Below are 22,959 nucleotides of genomic sequence, written 5' to 3' on the forward strand. Positions count from 1 at the left end.
ATATTACACACTTCAGCCCTGCTGTCCCATACCCCGACTGACTATCGGCTAATGTCCTCTCCTCCACTATGGTGGTGAATCCAGAACTTGTCGTGTGCTTGTCTGGTATACTGGCATCTGGTTTGAAGTGTGACATTTAAGTTTATTTATTAAAGGGGTTGTCTAGGAATACATTTTATTTCTATTTTAACTTAAGGTGACATGTACACTTATCTTCTTAATATAATGTCTGTTTATATCTTGTGGCATTACTTACTTCTAATGTGCGGTCACGTGACCGCACCCAGAGTAAATTTTTCACTTCCTCTGACGTTCCGTGTCTTTGCTCAGCCAGCACTTCGGCAGAGCTGAAGCACGGCTCGCCAGCACTCCCGGCAGAGCTGAAGCACGGTTCCTCATCAACTAGGTTTACAGGCAGTGGGACCAGAGGCGGAGCTCTGAAGAGCTCATGAAACATCCGCCCGTCCCACTGCCTGTAAACCTAGTTGATGATGCGCCGTGTCTCTGCTCTGCCGGAAGTGCTAGTTGAGCATAGACGGGGAATATCGTCTCTGCTAGTACACGCCCCCTCCTCCTCATTCGACGTTCCCTTACTGCCTGCTCGTCTCCTCTCCCCCCCCCCCCCCCATTTCTCCCTCGCGCCCCCCCCCATGGTATATACAGTTATTACAGGGGTTATTCAAATACAGTTGTGATGGGTGTTATATAAATTCAGGGATGATGTGGTTATATACAGGAATGATGGGGTCATCATCCCTGTAAATAATTCCCATCATCCCTGTGCATAACTTCCATCATCCCTGTGTATAACCCCCATCATTGCTGTATATAATCGCCTTCATCCCTGTATACGATGTTGGGGGTAATACACAGGGATAATGGGGTTATATACAGGGATGATGGGGGTTATATACAGGGATGATGAGGTAATACACAGGGACAATGTGGTAATACACAGGGATGATCAACTATTTATCAACTTGGTTTACAGGCAGTGGGACCAGAGGCAGAGCTCCTAAGAGCTAATTAAACATCCGCCCCGCCCACTGCCTGTAAACGTAGTTGATGATGTGCCATGTCTCTGCTCTCCCGGAAGTGCTGGCTGAGCAAAGACAGGGAATGTCGTCTCTGCTAGTACACGCCTCCTCCTCCTCTCTCTGAGTTCTCACACTGCCTGCCGTCTCTTCTCACAGGGATGATGGCAGTTATATAATGGGGTTATACGCAGGGATGATGGGGGTTATACGCAGGGATGATGGGGGTTATACGCAGGGATGATGGGGGTTATACGCAGGGATGATGGGGGTTATACGCAGGGATGATGGGGGTTATATAATGGGGTTATATGCAGGGATGATGGGGGTTATACGGAGGGATGATGGGGGTTATACGCAGGGATGATGGGGGTTATACAAAGGGATGATGGGGGTTATATAATGGGGTTATATGCAGGGATGATGGGGTTATACACAGGGATGATGGGGTTATACACAGGAATGATGGGGTTATACACAGGGATGATGGGGGTTATACACAGGGATGATGAGGTAATACACAGGGATGATGGGGGTTACATACAGGTTGTATGATGGAGTTATATCATCCCTGTTTATAAACCCCCATCATTCCTGTGTATTACATCATCCCTGTTTACAACCCCATCATCCTTGTGTATAACCCTAACATCCCTGTGTATTTCCCTCAACATCCCTGTATATAACCTCCATCATCCCTGTTTATAAACGCCATCATCCCTGTAAATAATCGGCATCATCCCTCTATATAACTCCCATCATCCCTCTATATAACTCCCATCATCCCTCTATATAACTCCCGTCATCCCTCTATATAACTCCCGTCATCCCTCTATATAACTCCCGTCATCCCTCTATATAACTCCCGTCATCCCTCTATATAACTCCCGTCATCCCTCTATATAACTCCCGTCATCCCTCTATATAACTCCCGTCATCCCTCTATATAACTCCCGTCATCCCTCTATATAACTCCCGTCATTCCTCTATATAACTTCCATCATCCCTCTATATAACTTCCATCATCCCTCTATATAACTTCCATCATCCCTCTATATAACTTCCATCATTCCTCTATATAACTTCCATCATCCCTCTATATAACTTCCATCATCCCAGTATAGAACTTCCATCATCCCTGTATACAACCCCCGTCACCCCTGTGTGATTATTACTGGGTGTTTGTGACAGTGCAGGGAGCTGGGTGACTGTAATTAGACCAGGGAATGGCCCTGTGAACAGAGGGGTGTGGCAATATGCAAATAGCTGAGATGCTGTGGAGGGAGGAAGGGGGATTTAAGCTGCCTTCTCAGATGCAGCAAGGGATCATGGGTATGGTGGGTTACAAGACAGAAAACAGCCGGGAACAGAAGCAAGGGATGTAAACAAACAGAGCAGCAGTGACAATTGAGATCAAACAGAAACTGGTTAGTAGGTTAGTAGGGGGTTTTAGGAAAGGCAAATCAAGGCTGGGGGGACAATTTTTTGAAATTATTATTTTTTTTCTGGCCAACCCCTTTAAGGATACAAAGATGGCTTGTTTTCTTAGGTGTGAGGCAGCGCAACCGCCACCTCTGTGCTGCTGCCTGTTGTTGTCTGCTCCTTCCAGTGCAAATTAACATCAATTAATATTTCTGGTGTACACTTAATACTAGAACCAGGCACCCGGTATTAAAGAGGTTGTCTCATCAGAGACAGCCCTTTTCAGAATGCGGCCCCTGGGGCAATCAGCTAAACACCCTGGGTCCCGCTCCTGACATACCTGGCAAACATGTATTATTACATGACGGATTTTCAGTTGAATGGCCGTACTTGTAATACAGGGATGGCTCAAGTCCCCCATAATGGGAGCTGCTCGTTTGGAGGGGGGTTCCGAGTGGGGAACCCCTTCTATGATGTCCATATGATGCCCTATGGCCTATTAGTCTATGTCTTCATGAGACGAGCTTTTAATGGGGCAATGGTTTACCAGTCAGATGTCAACCACTGATACCTAAACTTATGATCAAGATTTTTACTTCTCGAATATACAAGAAATTAGTAATATATTAGCAGATCACCTATTTCTTTATGTTCTCATCTTTTTGGGATTTTGTACAGTAATGTTATAGCGTACTGACACCGGTTCTATTTTTAGGGCAATGAATAATTTCAGAGCAAAGGATCCTACACAAGTTAAGCTGCAACATCTGGAACAAGGATTTTCTCTGTACATAAATGGAGCAAATGCTGATTTGAAAAAACAGAACAGCACACAGGATTTAGCCAGAGGAGGCTTAAAAACACCAAAATCCAAAGGTGAGTTTTGGTCATGGAAAGGTTGTGTGTGACGCTGCCCTCCCAGATACATGTAAGCAGATAAGTGTAGTTTGTACGCAATGGGTGATTGGGGATAAATTATTGTATTTGTGATATTTTATTATTTATAGTTATGTTGCTTAGCATGTCAACCACAACACTGAGCCATGTTGAGGACATCCAAGCCAACATTTTAATATTTTTTTGTGAAGGCTAGATATAATTCTTGGATATTAGATACATTTATCATTAGCCCTGTACTGCCTATAGTGTTGGAATGTATGAACATAGGCAAAATGATACACGTAGTTATATCTCTTACAGGCAAAGCTCAGTGGAAACCATTGTGAATACCATTTAAATTCCCACACAAATTATCACACAACTTTCCTAGAGCCCTGAATGACAAATCTGCCTGGTTACTCAGTAATACATCCCCCACTTTTGCATCATTGCATAACTAGAGATATTTGTAGGTCATGAATCTGCAATATTTGGGTGACACCTCTGTGGAAGCTGTATCCATAAAAAAAAATCTGAATAGGATTTGTATAACTTAACAAAAAAGGTAAAATCAAGTTCTTGTATAATGTTCACATATGTAATATTATTATATGATTAATATATTATTTTAATTGTAGATGATGTGTTTTTTGTTCTACCTGGGAGGAGGAATCATACTGCTCCTGGCAAGATCCAAAGGAAAGCATGGATACAGGTATAATATTGAATTAATATATTTAAGGGGTTGTCCCACGATTAGAGTGGTGGTAATGTGTGCGCACTACCGCTCCATTCATTCTCTATGGGACTGAGAGATATTTGAGTCCCAGAGGTCAGACCCGCAGCAATAATACATTTATCACCAATCCTGTGGATAGGTAATAAATGTTTTTTTATACATTGTTCTGCTTGGTATTGAATTATTGTTGGACCTCCCTATGGTTAAAAATGTAGTTAAGCACCCCATCTATGCTCTATAGTTGGGATAGGTTTAGGGTTTACTGTACATTGTAGTAAATACTGAATTTTACACTCTTTATAAAAACTTTCTTTACATTCAGTTTTCCATGCATTTATATGATCCTCTATAGTAGCCATTACAGGTTGCACGCAAGCAGGCAATTGTTAGCTGTCCCATAATATGAGGATATTATTGGAATCCCACCCCACTTTAGCTATGGAATATTTCAGATATTATACTTGTAAGGGATTTCAAGCCCACATTAAAGGGGTTATCCGGGTTTTTAAAATAACCCTTTTAACTATACACATGGATTATATATTTTTGTTTTGCTCAATGTTTTAAAGGCTATTTATACCTTTTGAAAGTGATAAAAACGTCAGTCAGTGTAATTGGTGCAACTTTCAAATTAGTTTTTATTAAAAATAATTTTTCCTTTTTGAGATACAACTGTTTAGTATCCTGTATAACGAACAGCTGTAACTTTCGTTGAATCCTGTACCCATCTGGTCCGCGAGACTGACGGGTTTTAGTGTCGCGGGTTCTTCGTGTCTCTGACACGCAGGATCCACCAGTAATCTATCACATCTAAGTTATGTCTCAGACAAACAGGACCCGTTGACACTGAACCCGTCAAGCCTGCGGGACTGACGGATTCAGGTCTTAGCAAAAGATACAGCTGCTCTGTATACAGGATACAAATCAGCTGTATCTCAAAAAGTAAAAGGATTTTTTTATAAAAGATCATTTGAAAGTTGCACCAGACACACTGACTGACATTTTTATTTAAAAAAAAAGGTTTACATAGCCTTTCAGTTTGCATACGTGTACACGGCATCTTATGGCTTGTTTATATGTGCATATAGTAAGTCGACTAGACGGCTGAATTACGGTGTGCCCTATTTTTGCAGAGTTCTATAAACATTAAATCTGAAACTGGATCACGACTGTATATTGGCCCAAATGTGAAGTACTCTGAGGATTTTGAGACAGATGAAGATGAAGATAACAAAGATGAAGTGAAGTCTGGACAACATAATGAAAGTGAAGAGGTAATTTATCACATACTTTGTATTATTGATTTTCTTTACTATTCGAACATTATTTTTATTTTTATAATAATGTGTCACAGAGAATTAATTATTTTTTATTAGACTTGGAATGCCAGTCTCACTCGAGCCTGTATTTGCCAAACTGATGACTAAGCTGACATGACTAGGGGTGACATCGGAGACACATCACATCGGAGCCATGTTTGACCTTGCTTCTGGCCCCACCAGCGACATTAGGATTGACCTTTCTGTGCAAGCACAGTGAAGATCTGAGAACGTAGTAGAGGCTTGCCGCCATATCTCCTACTCGGATCCTCCTCTTCTAGTATGAGAACCGTACAGAAACTGTACAGAAGTCACAGCACGACCCTGTGACTTCACTGAGTGCCCATCATATTCTGGGGAACTGCCAGCAGTGACTACCAGGCTTTGACCCTCTCCTCTTTCACTTACTGTGAATCACACAACTTTCACACCCTGTTGGCTGCTCCAACACTTTTCAGGTGTCTCCTAGCCATCAACTATTTATGGGAAGCCTACTTCTTCCAGCTGGACTGGTCTTTGCATAGGTCCCATACTACAGAACTGCCTACCTGGCCTATTTGAACTCCCTCAACGCAAACTGCAGACCTGTGTCATTACAATATCTACTTCTCCATTATCGACGGTTCGCTAGGCCAGAGGTCACCTGAGCCTCCAACTCCTAACCCACTCCCTTCCACCTGTCCACAGCCCTTAGGACGCACTAACAAACAGGCCTATTTGCTTATGGGACTCTGCCTGAAAGGCCTTTTTCTAACTGGTGGGCTGCTTATTTTATGCACTACCCCCCCCCCCCCCCAACACATGTGACAAACCAATCCTGCAGCAAGACTCGCAGCCACAATATTTGAGGCTCGCAAGGCTTCAATTTACCTCAAGACTCCCATAGGCCTTCTCTATTGGCTATGTGCCTGACACACATGGGTCATTTTTGAGTACCCCTGCACAGTTGAGGGGCGCCCTTCTTTGCTCCACATGAGCCATTTTACTTCTCATTCCTCTTGTTTATACAACTGCAGATTACAGATCTGGATTTTGGACTTTTTACTATTACAATACCGTGGGACCCCCATGTATGAACAATGATGTGGTTGACAAGCCAGAGTTCGCCAACAATAGCTCCGATATTGTAGATCCAGCTGCATTAGTAGATCCTGATGCACCCTCAAATTCTCTTAACCTAACATAGAAACACAAAAGTTTTTTTTGCTATCCAGTAATGCCAGACAGATCTTATAACTAGGATTGAGGAAATAAAAATGGATATATTGTATCTCTACTACACCATGACGCTCAATGCATCCAAGAAAGATTTACTGAGGTGGAGCAGTGTGTAAGTGATCTGGATTTTCAACAAAATTGTATGCATACTCCTTACTGAGGTCACTTCATCCTTAGACAGGCTTCACGAACGTGTGGAAGATCAGGCAAATCGGCTTCACAGGTGTACTCTGTGCTTTGTGGCTATCCCTAAAAGGGTGGAGGGGCAACATCTGACTAAATTTCTGGAAGACTTCATCAAATCATCTGGGCATGACCAATTTTTAATCATGTTTGCTGAGGAAAGGGTCCACAGTAACTAACCTAAACCACCACTACTGGGAGCTCCCTTCCAGGACTTTTATTGCAGAATTCCTGAATTATCGACATAGAGATTTTTTGCTGTGCCTTGCCTTTTTCTACACCTGGACAATGCTAATATCCTCATCTTCCAGGATTTTTCTATTGAAGTTCAATAGAAACGGTCCCAGTTTGGGGATGTTGTCAAACAACGTCTGAGAGAATGTGATGCTGCATTAATCCAGGATTCGGGTCATAGAATACAGCCAAGCCAGAATTTTTGAAACCCCGGAAGATTTTTCTTCCCGGCTGCCACATGTGGTCCGTTCCCTTACCAGGGACTGACCGCTGTACACTGCCTTTGATTCCAGGGACCATTGGTTAATGCCTGTTTTTTTCCCTATTTTTTATTTTTATTTTTTTTTCAAACTAGGCATAATCAGTTTTTTATTTTAGTGAACATTGAAGGGGGTGACCCTCATAACTTTGAGTTCCTGCATCCCATAGGGAAGGGGGGGGCTCAATAATGGTGAAAGAGTTTGCATAATGTTTCAACTGACTAACCACTTTTTCTTCTTAGGTTTCCAGTTCAGGATTTATGTCTTTGCGGGTTTCGGGCAGCAGAGTGGGGGAAGGAGGGATTTTGTTATGGTTGTCTGCCAAATTTAATGTACTTATGCATTGTATATGTTCTCACTATGCTGCCCTTGTATACCTCTGTCAGTGAATTTTATTCCCTCAGGTCTATCTCTTTTAAAGAGGACCTTTCACCTCCCCATACATGTGCAGCTGAGTGCAGCATGTAAGGGGTAGGGCTGCACAAACCCTGGGGTACTTTAAAAAAAAAATTCTACCTCCCTCCGTTATTTAGATATTGGTGCCGTTATAGTTGGCGTCCGATATTTAAATAACCCCCTGAACAGTCAACGGGGCGTGTACTGGCAAGGGGGCGTGTTACTATGGCTGTGACACTGTCCAATCAGATATGGACAGTGCCGCAGCAGGAGAGAGAGTGTGCGATTGCAGTCTTTTCACCCAAACTGGCAAGGGGGCATATAACGGCACCAATATCTAAATAACAAAGGGAGGTAGAAAAAAAATGTAAAGTGCCCCAGGGTTTGTTCAGCCCTCCCCATTACATGCTGCACTCAGCTGCACATGTATGGCGAGGTGAAAGGTTCTCTATAAGGATCTTACCTACTTCACATAGCATGTTAGAGGGCTTAATAGCAAAGTCAAACGTTTGTTAGTTTTCCAATATTTAGGATCCTATATGTTTGATGTCGTGTATTCAAGAGACACATATGGAAGGGGGGACGATGTTACGTAGACCATGGCTTGGGTCTCAATGAAATTCCACCTTCACTGCTATTACCAGGAGTTTTTATCTTTATTCGGAAATCGGTGGCTTTTCAGCTTTTAGCCAATTCTTTGTTTGACATAATTGGTATGAGCATGGGAATCAATGTGGTACCCTCCTGGCTCATTTGGTCAAGGTGGACTCAGCAATCCCAGTAGCTTTTGGGGATTTTTATACTTCCGTGTATACATCGTCTTCACATTATACCTCTCCTGGCCTACTTAAATCCCCTTTCTCTTCCTTCCCTTACGCAAACACAACGTGATTTTTTTTGAAAGAACCCATTATGGAAGAGGAACTGTCTCTGACTGTTTCTTCCATGTAAAACAACAAATCCTTGCAGACTGATTGTCACGATCACAGGGTATGTGGACCCACTAGGCCGCTCTGCCGTAGCGGAGAGGCAGCTGGCCTAGTCACAGTCTATACAAAAGTCTATAGCAGTTCGTAACACACGGGTACCTGACCTAGTCCAGACAGTGGCTGTGGCTACAGCACGGATGGAGGTAGGTGCAGCAGTTTGTGCCAGACGTGGCAGACGACACTGGACGTGGCAGACGACACTGGACGTGGCAGACGACACTGGGCGTGTATTGTGTGTGTACATCTGGGCTTTTTTATTTGTTTTACTAGCTGGGCGTTGTGAATAGAAGTGTATGATGCTGACGAATCAGCATCATCCACTTCTCTTCATTACCACCCAGCTTCTGGCAGTTCAGACACACAGCGTGTCCTCGCTCATCCGACGCAAGGAAGTTCCTGTGGGAGGAAGTGAGTGACGTCACAGCGTGCTCTCGCGAGGACACGCTGTGTGTCTGTGCACTGCCAGAAGCTGGGTGGTAACGAAGAGAAGTGGATGATGCTGATTCGTCAGCATCATACACTTCTATTCACAACGCCCAGCTAGTAAAACAAGTAAAAACGCCCAGATGTACACACACAATACACGCCCACTTGGACATAACTTTAAACACGCCCAGTTGTACTTAAGAAAGGCTCATTTGCATAAATATAAAAATGGTCAGAACTTGGCCAAAAATGCTAGTTTTTTTTAAAAAAAACAACGTTCCTGTTATCTACATTGCAGCGCCGATCACATGCAATAGGAGATAGGGGTTTGAAAATCTGGTGACAGAGCCTCTTTAAAGCCTGGAAAACTGATTTCTGAAAGCTTCTATCTGATATTGTCTTATTGAGACAATCCTTCAGAAGATATTTGTCTAATTTTAAGAAACTCTGTAGACTTTTACAGGTTCTGGAGGAAATCGCAAAGAAAGAAAAAAGAAAAGGATTCTATTGGATGCTTGTGATGTAAAGGTCAGTTGCATTAGTGTATATTGATTCTGTATTTTTCTTAGGTTTATAATGAAAACCTATATGATGTACAGAGGTAAACCTTGAGATTTTTTAAAGCAACAAAGCCACACGTCAGCCAAGTTGAGTATTCATTAATGGTTGTAAAAGGTATACTGAAAAGTTTAGCATAAGCAGTATATTTTATATTCATTGGCTTCCTGGCTTTACAATACATTACTTACACACTTACTGATTTAGACTTTGCTCTGCTATTCCCCACTTATTATACAATATATTAAACTGCTTATTAAAATGGGTACAAAACATTGTCTTTGCAAAATATTACTTTTGTTTCAGAGCAGTTTAGTAACTTTCAGAGGCCTGATTTTCTTTGCTAACTCTTTAATACAGCATGTTCATCATCTGGATTGGAAAATGTAACAGACAAAATAGAGAATGAGGCAGAACTACCAAATAAATAAATAGTGATCCTGTTAATTCCACATGCAAAGTTTCAGCTCAGTGTGAGCCTTTCTCAGGCACTCACTGACACTGAGCTGAAATGTTGCATGTGGAATTAACAGGATCACTATTTATTTATGTATTTATTTATTTGGTTGTGCTGCCTCATATTCTATTTTGTCTGTTGAATTGAAGGGCCATTGGACTGCAACCCAAGAGGCGTTCACCCACCCAACTTGTCCGTCCAGTGCTGCTGATCTTTATTTGTATGGTTTGGAAAATGGATGTAACTGCTGTAAGCATAGTTTATAATACATGTTCATTATAGTGTAATTTGCATGCACTTTAGAGTAGGTGTTCGGTTTAAGTTAACTTCTCCCCCATAGACAAGCTGAGGGATACCCAGCTCCTGGAAGGCCCTGAAACTAGCTAATACCATGGGAGAACCTGAATGAAAATACTTGTTAGCTCTCTAGCAAATTGCTTGGCTAGTTGAGAAATCAATGAGCTTCTATTGATTTCAGTAGCGACCGGTGTTCCTCTAGCGCTGAGAGTCTCTTGGATTTAGCTAATGGATAGGGCATTTCAAGTGGAAGTGCAAAACAATATTTTATTTTGTGTTTATTTCTATAAATGATTAAAAAATAACCACTATAGGGGGCTAAGGCATCACATAGGACTTATCACAATATTCTAATAATTACATAGGTAAAAAAGACGCCAGTCCATCAAGTTCAACCTAATAATTTCTTATGTACATTCATTAGACTTCTATAATCAGCAAAAAATACCTTATGATTCCATAGTTAATGTATCTGTAAACCTATTGTACTGTACTTTACAGGCCTTGCGGTCAAGCCTGGAACAGAGTTTACGCCTACAACATGGCAGCAAGGATAGTACTGCCGATGAGTTTGACTCTATTGAAGAAGACATTGAAGATGAAACTCCAGAAGAGCCCAAATCTTTAACTTCTCTTAAGTCAATAACTTTTGATGCTGAATATAAACAGCTGCTTCCAGGAGACTTGGTTGTGCTAGAATTTAATGGTAATGGTAATAAACATACTGTTCACTAAAGAAGATGTCCACCACAGTATTTGAACTATATACTTATGTCATAGCCAGGTAGGGGAGGAATGGCTCACAAGCTGAGCCCACTCCATACAAAGCGGGTGTCGGCTGTATGTTACAGCCAACACTTCACTGTAACGAGCGGGATCGCACTCGTTTAACCATAAGGTCAATAGCGACTGTGGCATCTAAAGCGTTAGAAAGAAGGGGGGTGACCTTCTCTGACAGCGAATTTTCCCCCGCGAGGCAATCGCGGTGTGCCGACGGTTGGCATGGCAGCTTGGGGGCCTAGTGAAGGCCTCCAGGTCTGCCATCTTTGTACTCCTATGAAGCCCTGCTTGATAGCTCCAAGTTTGTTTATACACGCCTCCCTAAATCGATATTCTAGCCGAGTTGCCTACATAGTCTCCTGTGTGGGCATATATTATGCGCCCATAATATTGACCCATAAAGAGCATTATAAAGTTTATGCATTCTCTGCACTAAAGTATTTCTTAATCCTGGACAACCTCTTTAATGGCATGTATACAATGTTCTCGCCACGTGACATTTTAAAGTTTGTTTTTATATTGTACATAACCAATTTTTCTTAGGCGGAGAGAGCGAACATGTGTTGGGAACTCATTATAAGGCTGCCTCTAAGCTCCTCATGTTTATCTGGCAATCTCAACTTCTGACCGTTATTGCTTTCAGAGATGTGTGGGTACAAATCCAGGCTAGCGTAGCCCTCTTCAAAGAGCCCCTTCACTTTATCTCAGGCCTCTAGCGATTCACTGAAAATAAAAAATTGTTGTCATTCTCTCTGTAAGCTTCATAGAAAATATTAGTTAATAATGCCCTTCAAACACCTACTTAAAAGAGTAGAAAACTTTCACATCACTGTGTCATATATTGCCATTGTAAAATATACCTCAATAATTGGTATTTAGGATGCAAAGTAATTGGTTTACTAATTTGCACCAGACTTTTTTCTTTTTTTTAAATGTCCTATGTTTATCGTTGTCCCATTTTACTCCTTTTTTTTTAAGCTCTTGAAAAGAAAGACGGTAGAGTTTTGTCTGCAAAACGGAGAGACAGTGCTGACCTATATATTCCTACTAAACCTGTGATGGTGAAAAGTAAAATACAGAGAAACTCACCAAGACAAGAGGAGCAAAGCACAACACGTATGACAAACAGATTTATGTTCTAGTTCATAGTGATAGTAGTTAGTATTGCTTTATACACAAGAACTTTGCTTGCTGTACATTGTTGTTTGTACATTGCTGTTTGTACATTGCTGTTTGCTGTCATTAGGTCTATTTGTGTTTTTACCAGTTAGCTGGCCCTTATCACCATATTTTTTTCACATGCAGATTGCATTGGTATAAAACAGTACCAATCACTGGCTTTGAGCAATGGCTCTGACTATATAGTGATGAAAACATCTATGATGGGAATAACCCATAAAATGTGCAACCCCTTAATGACCAAGCTTGTTTGGACCTTAATCCCTTCCCGCTACTGCCCCTCTTGACCTTCCTGACACAGCCTTCTTTTTCAAATCTGACGTGTCACTTTATGTGGTAATAACTTTGGAATGCTTTTACCTAACCAAGTGATTCTGAGATTGTTTTCTCGTGATATGTTGGACTTTAAGTTAGTGGTAAAATTCGGTCGATACATTAAGTAAATTGTAAAAAAACACCAAAATATCGAAAAACTACAAAAATTTGAGTTTTTCTAAACTTAAATGTATTTTCTTGTAAGACAGATAGTACTTGCACACATAATTGTTGCTAATTAGCATTTCCCATATGTCTACTTTTAGATTGGCATCAGTTTTTTGAACATCCCTTTATTTTTCTAGGACGTTACAAGGCTTAGAACTTTAGCAGCAATTTCTCACATTTTCAAGAAAATTTCAAAAGGAAATTTTTTCAGCGACTAGTTCAGTTCTGAAGTGGCTTTGAGGGGTCTATACAATACATACCCCCATAAGTCACCCTAGTATAAAAACTTCACCACTCAAAGTATTCAAAAAAGCATTTAGAAAGTTTCTTATCCCTTTAGGCGTTTCACAAGAATTAAAGCAAAGTAGAGGTGACATTTACAAATTTTATATTTTTTGCAGAAATTCATAGTTAATAATTTTTTTTCTCTAACACAGAAGGTTTTACCAGAAAAATGCACCTCATATTTATTGCCCAGATTCTGCAGTTTTCAGAAATATCCAACATGTGCCCCTAGTGTGCTAATGTACTGAAACACCGGACTCAGAAGCAAAGAAGATTTTAGGGCATTCTTATTATTAGAATATATTTTAGGCACCATGTCAGGTTTGAAGAGGTCTTGTGGTGCCAAAACAAAGGAAACACCCACAAAATACCCCATTTTAGAAACTACACCCAACAAGGAATTAATCTAGGGATGTAGCGAGCATTTTGAACCCATAGGTGTTTCATAGATTTTATTAGAATTTGGACGTGAAAATGAAAAATATAAAAAAAAAAATTCCAATGTAATTTTAGCTAAAAAAAACACCAATGTCCACAAGGAATAAAGAAGAAAAAGCTTGTACACACTTGTAAAGCAACATCTCTGGAGTATGGAAATACTCCATATGTGGGCATGAACTGCTGTTTGGGCACATGGCAGGGCTCAAAAGAGAAGGAGGAGCGGCGCCATTTGGCTTTTGGAGTACAGATTTTGCTGGATTCGTTTCTTGCCACCATGTCGCTTTTGCAAAGCCCCCAAGGTACCAGTACAGTGGAAACTACCCAAAAGTGACCCAATTTACGAAACTACACCCCTTGAGGAATTTACCTAGGGGTGTAGTAAGCATTTTTACTCCACAGGTGTTTCATAGATTTTATTAGAATTGGGCAGTGAAAATAAAATAAAATACATCATCTATAAGACGTAGCTGTAGCTCAAAATTTTTCATTTTATCAACAAATAAAGAAAAAGAACTCCAACATTTGAAAAGCAATTTCTCCCGAGTATGGCAATACCCCATATGTCGTCGAAAACTGATGCCTGGGTATACGGCAGGACTCAGAAGGGAAGGAGCGCCGATTGGAGTTTGGAGTGCAGATTTTGCTGGATTGGTTTCTGGGCGCTATGTCGCATTTGCAAAACCCCTGTCGAACCAAAACAGTGGAAACCCCCCAGAAGTGACCCTATGTTGGAAACTACACCCCTCAAGGTATTCACCTAGGGGTGTAGTGAGCATGTTAACCCCGCAAAAGGGAAAATGGGAATTGTTCCATAGATATGCCAATATGTTCTGCCCAGCTTTGCCACCATAACAAGACAGCTCTCTAATTATTATGCTGTTTTTCCCAGTTTTAGAAACACCCTATATGTGGCCCTAATCTTTTGCCTGGATATTTGACCAGGCTCAGGAGTGAAAGAGTGTCACGTGAAATTGAGGCCTAATTTGGCAATTTACAAAGTATTGGTCCAAAATTGTAGAGGTTTTGATGTGAAATAATAAAATAAACCAATGAGAAGTGACCCCATTTTGGAAACTGCACCCCTGCGGATGGTGCAAGGTAAAAATTGTCATTTTTCTCTAGATGTGCCATTTCAGTGGCAAATATGTCGTGCCCAGCTTGTGCCACTGGAGATACACACCCCAAAATTTTTTAAAAGGCTTCTCCCGTGTTTGGTGATGCCATACATGTGGAAGTAAACAGCTGTTTGGACACACTGTAGGGCTTAGTAGGGAGGCAGCGACATCTGGCTTTTGGAGCGTGGATTTTGCTTGGTAGTACTTTTGTTTGGAATTTTACTGGTATTTCAGTTTATAATGTGGGGGTACATGTAAGCTGAGTGGAGTATATCAGGGGCATAGTCACGTGGTATAATAATGGGGTAAAAAAACCCACAATACAATAATCCATAGATGTGCGTTGCGCTGTGAAACAATCCTGTCTGCACAGGACAGTGTCGCACTGATAAAGTGTCCTTTCTTATCCCCGTTTTGGTACACACTCTGCACCTATGCAGTTTTTGGAATTTTGCTGGGAAAGTGTTTGTCCTGGTATAATTCAGGCACCCTCGCTTCCAGCAGTTATGTTTGGGCCCTACCCTTCCTGGTTCCCTAATTTTAGGGCCCTTATAAATTTCCTTTTGAAATCCTTTTCTTCCCCTCATGCCTGCACAACTGCATATTCTTTTTTTTCCTGACTTATTAGAGGCTTAACTAATTTTATTTTACCCTTTCACCTATGACAGCACCCCTGGAGAGACATCCCATTCGCTGGACAGGAAGCCTGAGGACATAAAAAAGGACATACCTCTCCACACACCCAGTCAGGTTTCCTGTCCTTCGGATGGGATTGTTCTGTTAAGGAAAAAAGAACTTCTCCATGGGTTGCAGACCCCCTAGCAAAGTTCTTACCTTTTCTCCCTAGGGGTGCTCTGGAAGGTGTAAGTCTCCTCTGGAGGGAGCAACCCTAAGTCTGGGGACGGTATCTCCTTCCTCTCCTGGCCCATCACTTCCCTACCTGGAGGTGGTTTTTACGAGGTGAGACCTTCCTCTTGCGGGAGAGCTGTTCTCCCGGGGCCATACTCTGTTCCCTGGTGGGGCCGGTAACGCATGCCCAGCATTGACGGCTTCCGGCGAACTCAGTGCAAAACTTCCGGTTGCGGCGGCTTGTCACTTCCGGCGGGGTGACGCGTCCTACGCTACAGAAAGCGTTGGTTCATGCCCAATGAGAAGGAGGGGCTCCATGCGTCCGGAGCAGAGAACCTTTCCAGCCAATCAAAGCCTATTTAGGCTGTTTACGATATGGAGCCTCAGTTTCCAGCATCTCCTCCCATAATGGAAACGGCAGGAGAAGCAGCAGGACGCGCTGACCTCTCAGATGCGACAAGATCCTCCAGTCCGGTACTTGAGGAAAAGGCAGGACTTATATAGGGTAAGTAAAAAATAAAAAACCTCTCCCTCTTGCTAATCCTGTCCTCATCTCTTGTACATATGTTTGTCAGGGAAGGTCCTAGAAAGAAACTGGATAAGACCCGTAACAAAGAATGCACAGTTTGTAATAAAAAAAAAAAAGTTGCAGCCTCTTATAATAAAAGACTTTGCCAGAATTGCTTAGATAAAATCATCACTGAAGAATCTACACATTTGAATTCAAGCATTAAAGAGACCGTGAGGGCAGAAGTTAGGAACTCCCCAAAGTCCTCTAAAGAAAAAGAAGGATCTTCCGTCCACCTCTTCCAGTCGGGTAGATTTATCCGATTCCTCTGCTGAAGAGGAATCTGATAGATGAGGAATGGGATAAAAGAGATTGATGACCCCAAAGAACCTCGTTTTGTCCAGGACGTAATGCTTGAAGACTTAGGGCCTAGAAAACAGAACCTTTCCTAATTCATAAAAAGTCTCATCAAAAGGGAATAGAGAAATCCACATAGGAAAGTTGGTATTCCAAAATTTATTAAAAGAAAATATTGCTTTGAAGAAGAGGTCTGCAGGGACCGGGATAATACCCCTAGACTTGATGCCCAGGTTGCAAAAATATCGAGGAAAAATGCTCTTCCCTTTGAGGGTCTAGGCTCTTTTCCAATCCCATGGATAGGAAAACTGATTACTACCTCAAGAGTACCTGGGAAGCTTCTACAGTGGCTTTTAAGCCAGGCTTTGCAGCCACTTGTGTGGCTAGGTCTCTAAAAATATGGCTATCACAATTAGAGCTTCATATTAGAGACAAAACTTCTAGGGAGCAGATCCTCTCCTTCCCTTCCAGTGCTATCTAAGGCAGCAGATTTTCTGGCCGAAGCCTCAGTATATTCTATGCACCTATCGGCCCGATCAGCTGCCCTCTCAAACTCCGCTAGAAGGACTATCTGGCTAAAAACCTGGAAGGGGGACACTGAATCAAAAAGGAAGCTTTGTGCAATTCCCTGCTCTGGAGATTATTTGTTTGGGCCCCCACTAGCGTCTGATAGAAAAAAGGGGTTCCCTACACAAGGAAAAGCATTGGACTCCTTTTGTCCCAAAAGGTTTAATAAAAGACCTAGCCCAAGGGGACAGGAGTTTAAAACCCCAAAGTTTCCTAGGAAGAACAAGGGTTTTCTTTTCAGGCCCCAAAACGACCCCAAAAACCGGGAGCACCAACAATGACGACAGAAGATCCATTGTGGGGGGTCGTCTATCCCTGTTTTTCAAAAGTTGGGGGAAAATTTCAACAAATTGATGGATACTAGGAATTATAAAAACAGGGTATGTTCTGGAATTCAAATCTCTTTCCCAGACAGATTTATTCCCACAAAGACCCTAAAAAATTCAGAAAAATATAAAGCAATTACAGTCAGAAATTATGTCACATAAAAAAAAAGTGCTTCTAATTCAAGTGTAGAAACAGGCCAAGGCTTTTATTCCCCTCATTTTGTGGTGAAGAAACCAGAATGGAAATACAGGGTCATAATAAATCTAAAATAACTAAATTCTTATTTGACCTACAAAAAAATTTGCATGGCGAGCATTCCATCAAACATAAATCTCCTTTCCAAAGACTGTGTAATGGCATCACTAGATCTGGAGGATGCATATTATCATGTACCAATATGCAGTCCTCCTGATTCCCTACCTGGATGATTTCCCTAGGGTATATTCACACGTAGTCAACCAAAACGTCTGAAAATCCAGAGCTGTTTTCAAGGGAAAACAGACCCTGCTTTTCAGACGTTTTTTACCAACTCGCATTTTTACCAACTCATTTTTTTACCAACTCGTTTTTGGAGCTGTTTTCATTGGAGTCTATGAGAAAACAGCTCCAAAAACGTCTGAAAGAAGTGTCCTGCACTTCTTTTGACGAGGCTGTATTTTTACGAGTCGTCGTTTGACAGCTGTCAAACGACGACGCGTAAATAACAGGTCGTCTGCACAGTACGTCGGCAAACCCATTCAAATGAATGGGCAGATGTTTGCCGACGTATTGTAGCCATATTTTCAGACGTAAAACGAGGCATAATACGCCTCGTATACGTCTGAAATTTGGCCGTGTGAACATACCCTAAGTGGCAGAAACAACTCAGACCCTGATTCAACAGATAGAAATAATTTGTTCTATCCTAACAAACTTAGAATGGAACATAAATCTAAAAAAAAAATCGCATTTGATTCCCTCAAACAGATGTATCTTTCTAGGGATTCTAATAGACTCCTCCAGGTAGATGTATTTTCTTCCAGAAGGGAAGATCAAGCCCCAGATAGACAGTCTCAGAGCGCTATTTAACCCATATGACATCTTTCAGGAAAGCTATGTCAGTTCTGGGCCTCATGACGTCATGCATTCCAGCAGTATTATGGGCTCAGTTCAGATCCAGGGCTCTACAATGGGACATTCTAGATCAGTGGGACAAGAGCAATCTCTCCCTAGATCTAACCCTTCACATTTCATCCACAGCCAGATTGTGTCTCAGATGCTGGTTGAACAGGGAGAACCTCAAGAGGGGCATTCCATGGATAACAACCCATTCTCTCAATATAACTATGGATGTGAGTCCTTGGGGTTGGGTTGCTCATTACAACTCTTCTTTTCTCCAGGGTCAGTGGGACCACTGTCACGAAGGGTCTGTGGACCCACTGGGCCGTACCGCCTTGGCGGTAGGGCAGCTGGCCAACAGGGTGCAGGACAATGTCTATAGTTCGTATATAAAGGGTACCTGTGGCAGCACGGACAGTAGCTTGGCAGAAACTAGGCAGCAGGTGACGACAGGCGTGGGTAGGCAGTCAAGCGTGGTATCCAGCACGGCACGGCAATAGCAAGCACGAGATATAGGAACAGGAGCAGGAACGGGAAACACTAGAATCAGGAAACACTAAGGGACCAATTTGCATAGACAGATTAGGAATATACAACAATGCTCAGTCATCGAACTAGGGGGCTGGACCCCTCTTATAGGCCAAGGTACTCACGAGTTAAAGGTCGTTCATGATGTACGGCGGAGGTGAGTGGATGCAAGCGCTGGCGTCTCCTGAGGAGGAGGCTGGGGCCAGCGCTTGCCGACTCGTGGCTGTCAGCAGGAGGCTGGAGCTGACAGCCCGCAGACACGGACATTACAGTATCCCCCCTCTTACGCCCCCTCTTCTTGGGACCGGAGCGAGAGAGAAACTTCTTTAGAAGAGTAGGGGCATTGAGGTTCTCCTCTGGCTCCCAGGACCTCTCTTCGGGACCAAACCCCCTCCAATCCCCCAAATAAAAGGTCTTTCCTCTCACTCTCTTGGTGTCCAAGATCTCCTTGGCCTCAAAGATGTCCGAGGAGCCGTTGGGAGCAACCGCAGGGCTGGGAGTCTTGGAATAGCGGTTTAGGATCACAGGCTTCAGGAGGGAGACGTGGAAGGAGTTGGGAATCCTGAGGTTAGGAGGCAACCGAAGCTTGTAGGCGACAGGGTTGATCTGCTGCAGGACCTCGAATGGTCCGAGGAACCTGGGGGCAAATTTACATGATGGCACCCTCAGTCGGATATTCCTGGACGACAACCGATGTCAGCCCTCCGTTTCATGCGGTCCTCTGCCACTAGGATGGAGGATCGAGTCTGCTGCCAGATCTGCAAAAAGTCTCTAAACGTGGAGTCAGCTGTGGGTACCTCAGAAGCATCAGACATCGGAAGAGGAACTCATGGATGCTGGCCATAGACAATGCGGAACGGAGTACTCCTAGTAGACTCACTGGTGTGATTGTTATAGGAGAACTCCGCCCATGGGAGCAGCTGCACCCAGTCATCATGCTGCTTGGAGATGAAGTGGCGTAGGTAGTTCTCCAAAATCTGGTTGATCCTCTCGAGCTGACCATTAGACTGAGGATGGTAGGCAGAAGAAAAGTCCAACTTTACGCCAAGAAGTCCGCAGAGGGCTCTCCAGAACCTTGAGGTAAACTGAACACCCCGATCGGACTCAATATGTGGTGGCAAGCCGTGCAGGCGGAAGGATGTGTTGAATAAATAACTTTGCCAACTGAGGAGCGGAAGGAAGACCGGTCAGAGGAACAAAGTGGGCCATCTTCGAAAATCGGTCCACCACTACCCAGACAGTACTGCATCCAGCAGAGAGGCAGGTCCGTGATAAAGTCCATCGCTATATGCTGCCAGGGAGCATTGGGCACAGGCAATGGCTGGAGCAAGCCTGGAGTGGGTGGCCTTGTTGGCTGCACAGGAAGAAACGAAGTCCATAATATCCTTGGGCAGTGTGGGCCACCAGAAATGACGAGCAATTAAATCCTGGGTTTTACGTAACCCCGCGTGACCTGCCAGTCTAGAGGAGTGACCCCAGCGGAGGATTCTTCCACGATCAGCCAAGCGCACAAAAGTACTCCCAGGGGGAATGTCCCCAATCTGCAGGGGATTGACCGAGACAATACAGGATGGGTCGATAATATTCTGTGGATTCTCAATGGTGTCTTCTGTCTCGAAAGACCTAGACAAGGCATCGGCCCTCACATTCTTGTCGGCCGGGCGATAATGAAGTTCAAACAGAAACCGCTTGCTCCACAGTGAACATCCTGCAATTTCTGCGACTCCTTTTTCACTTCACTAAGGGCCTGTTCACATCAGCGTTGGCTTTCCGTTCCGGGGTTCCGTCGGATGAACCCCGCAACGGAAAGTCAAACTGAAACCACAGCTTCCGTTTCCGTCACTATTGATATCAATGGTGACGGAAATATTGCTAATGGTTTCCGTCCGTCACCATTCCGGCAAGTTTCCGTTTTAATGACGGAATCAATAGCGCAGTCGACTGTAAATGTGAACAGGCCCTAATTAACTTTTTTTTTCTTTTTGTGTTTTTTTTTTTTAAGGGCTCATTTACACGAGCGTGTTATACGTCCGTGTGACGCGCGTGCTTTATGTTAGTCTATGGGGCAGTGCACACAGTCCGTGATTTTTGTGCAACGTTAGTCCGTTGCGTAAAACTCACGACATGTCCTATATTTATGCGTTGCTCGTGCATCACGCACCCATTGAGGTCAGTGGGTGCGTGAAAATCACGCATGCCACACGGAAGCACTTCCGTGGGACGAGCGTGATTCGCGCAACATCTGTCAAGCTCTGAATGTAAACAGAAAAGCACCACGTGCTTTTCTGTTTACAAACATCCAAACGGAGTGTCATAATGATGGTGGCTGCGCGAAAATCACACAGCCGCGCATCATACGGAGCTATTAAGTTCCTTTTGCGCACGCAAAACTCTGCGTTTTTTGCGTGCGCAAAACGCACACGCTCGTGTAAATGAGCCCTTATATATATATATATATATATATATATATATATATATATATAAACACTAACAAAAAAGCAAAATGTTTACGTTAAACCGCAGGTATTAACCACTATTATAACAGCGTAATAAGCAAAAAAAAGATCACGGAGATCACGGTTAATCTGAAAACCCACTTTTTCCCCTAACAAACTGCTTTACTATTAAAAAACTAAAATAAAGTAAAAAAGTTACACCTATTTGGTATCGTCGCATCCGTAATGACCCCGACTATAAAGCTGTTACATTACTTAACCCGCACGGTGAACGCCGTAAAAAATTTAATAAAAAACTACGGAAAAATTGCTGTTTTCTGTGAATCCTGACTTTAAAAAAATGTGATTTAAAAAGTGATCAAAAAGTCGCATCTACTCCAAACTGGTACCAATAAAAACTACAAGTCGTCCCGCAAAAAAAATGCCCTCATACAACTGCATCGGCGAAAAAAATAAAAACGTTACGGCTCTTCAAATATGTAGAGACAAAAACAAATAATTTTGAAAAAAATGCGTTTTTACTGTGTAAAAGTAGTAAAACATACAAAAACCATACAAATTTGGTATCGTTGCAATCGTAACAACCCGCTGAATAAAGTTATTGTGTTATTTATACCACATGGTAATTGGCGTAGATTTGGGACGCAAAAAAGAGTGGCGAAATTTCAGATTTTTTTCTATTTCCCCCCCCCCCCCAAAAAAAAAGTTAATAAAAGTTAATCAATAAATAATATGTACCTCAAAATGGTGCAATTAAAAAATACAACTTGTCCCGCAAAAAACAAGACCTTATACAGCTATGTCGACGCAAAAATAAAAAAGTTATAGCTCTTGGAATGCGACGATGGAAAAACGTAAAAAATAGCTTGGTCATTAAGGTCTAAAATAGGCTGGTCATTAAAGGGTTAATGGTCCATTGACACAAACAGGAATAACGTCCGTGTTCTGTGCATGGAAATCACGTGCAGCGCACGGACCCATTGATTTCAATGGGGCCGTTTACACATGCGTGAGTTTTCACGCAGCGAGAGTCCGCTGTGTGAAACTCGCTGCATGTCCTATATTGGTTCGTTTTCACACACCTACGCGCTCATTAAGGTCAATGGGTGCGTGAAAACCAAGCACCACCCAGATGCACATCCGTGTGCGGTGCGTGATTTGCGCATCAATTCAATTGAAAATAATTTTTAAAAAAATGTGCTTTGCGAATGCGTGAATAACGCATGCCAGTCGCAAAGCACACTGATACATAATGCAACACACACGGACCAGATTCACGTGCGTTTTTCACGCGCGTTAATCTGATACGCTCTTGTGAATGTAGCCTAAAAGGTAGTTTTACCTTGAAATTAGCCAGCTGCAGTGATGTCCGAGGTTATCACTCCATGATTCCTCCAGCACATAATTAGTAATTAAATTTGTCCTAAATAAAGGTCCTTCCACACTAGTTAATACGGACTGTGAAAACGAGTGCCGATCAACGAGACAGCTCTTTGATCGGCGCTAGTTTGCTCCTTTCACAAGAAGTAATGATTGGTTATGTATGGCGACGAGCAATCGTTACTACAATTGCTC

General features: G+C 42.6%; 1 protein-coding gene across 2 annotated transcripts in view; it reads left to right on the forward strand.

The window, feature by feature from the left end:
• Nucleotides 1-22,959, forward strand: part of KATNIP (katanin interacting protein) — a 361,314-nt gene that overhangs the window by 41,041 nt on the left and 297,314 nt on the right. For both annotated transcript variants that reach the window (XM_075830061.1, XM_075830062.1), the window contains 6 exons: nt 3,172-3,332; nt 3,974-4,050; nt 5,208-5,348; nt 9,553-9,627; nt 10,913-11,117; nt 12,170-12,307. In XM_075830061.1, the coding sequence (XP_075686176.1) occupies nt 3,172-3,332; nt 3,974-4,050; nt 5,208-5,348; nt 9,553-9,627; nt 10,913-11,117; nt 12,170-12,307 (797 nt within the window). The remainder of the gene's footprint in view (nt 1-3,171; nt 3,333-3,973; nt 4,051-5,207; nt 5,349-9,552; nt 9,628-10,912; nt 11,118-12,169; nt 12,308-22,959) is intronic.

The sequence above is a fragment of the Rhinoderma darwinii genome, chromosome 6, assembly GCF_050947455.1.
Source record: "Rhinoderma darwinii isolate aRhiDar2 chromosome 6, aRhiDar2.hap1, whole genome shotgun sequence".
Taxonomy (NCBI): domain Eukaryota; kingdom Metazoa; phylum Chordata; class Amphibia; order Anura; family Rhinodermatidae; genus Rhinoderma; species Rhinoderma darwinii.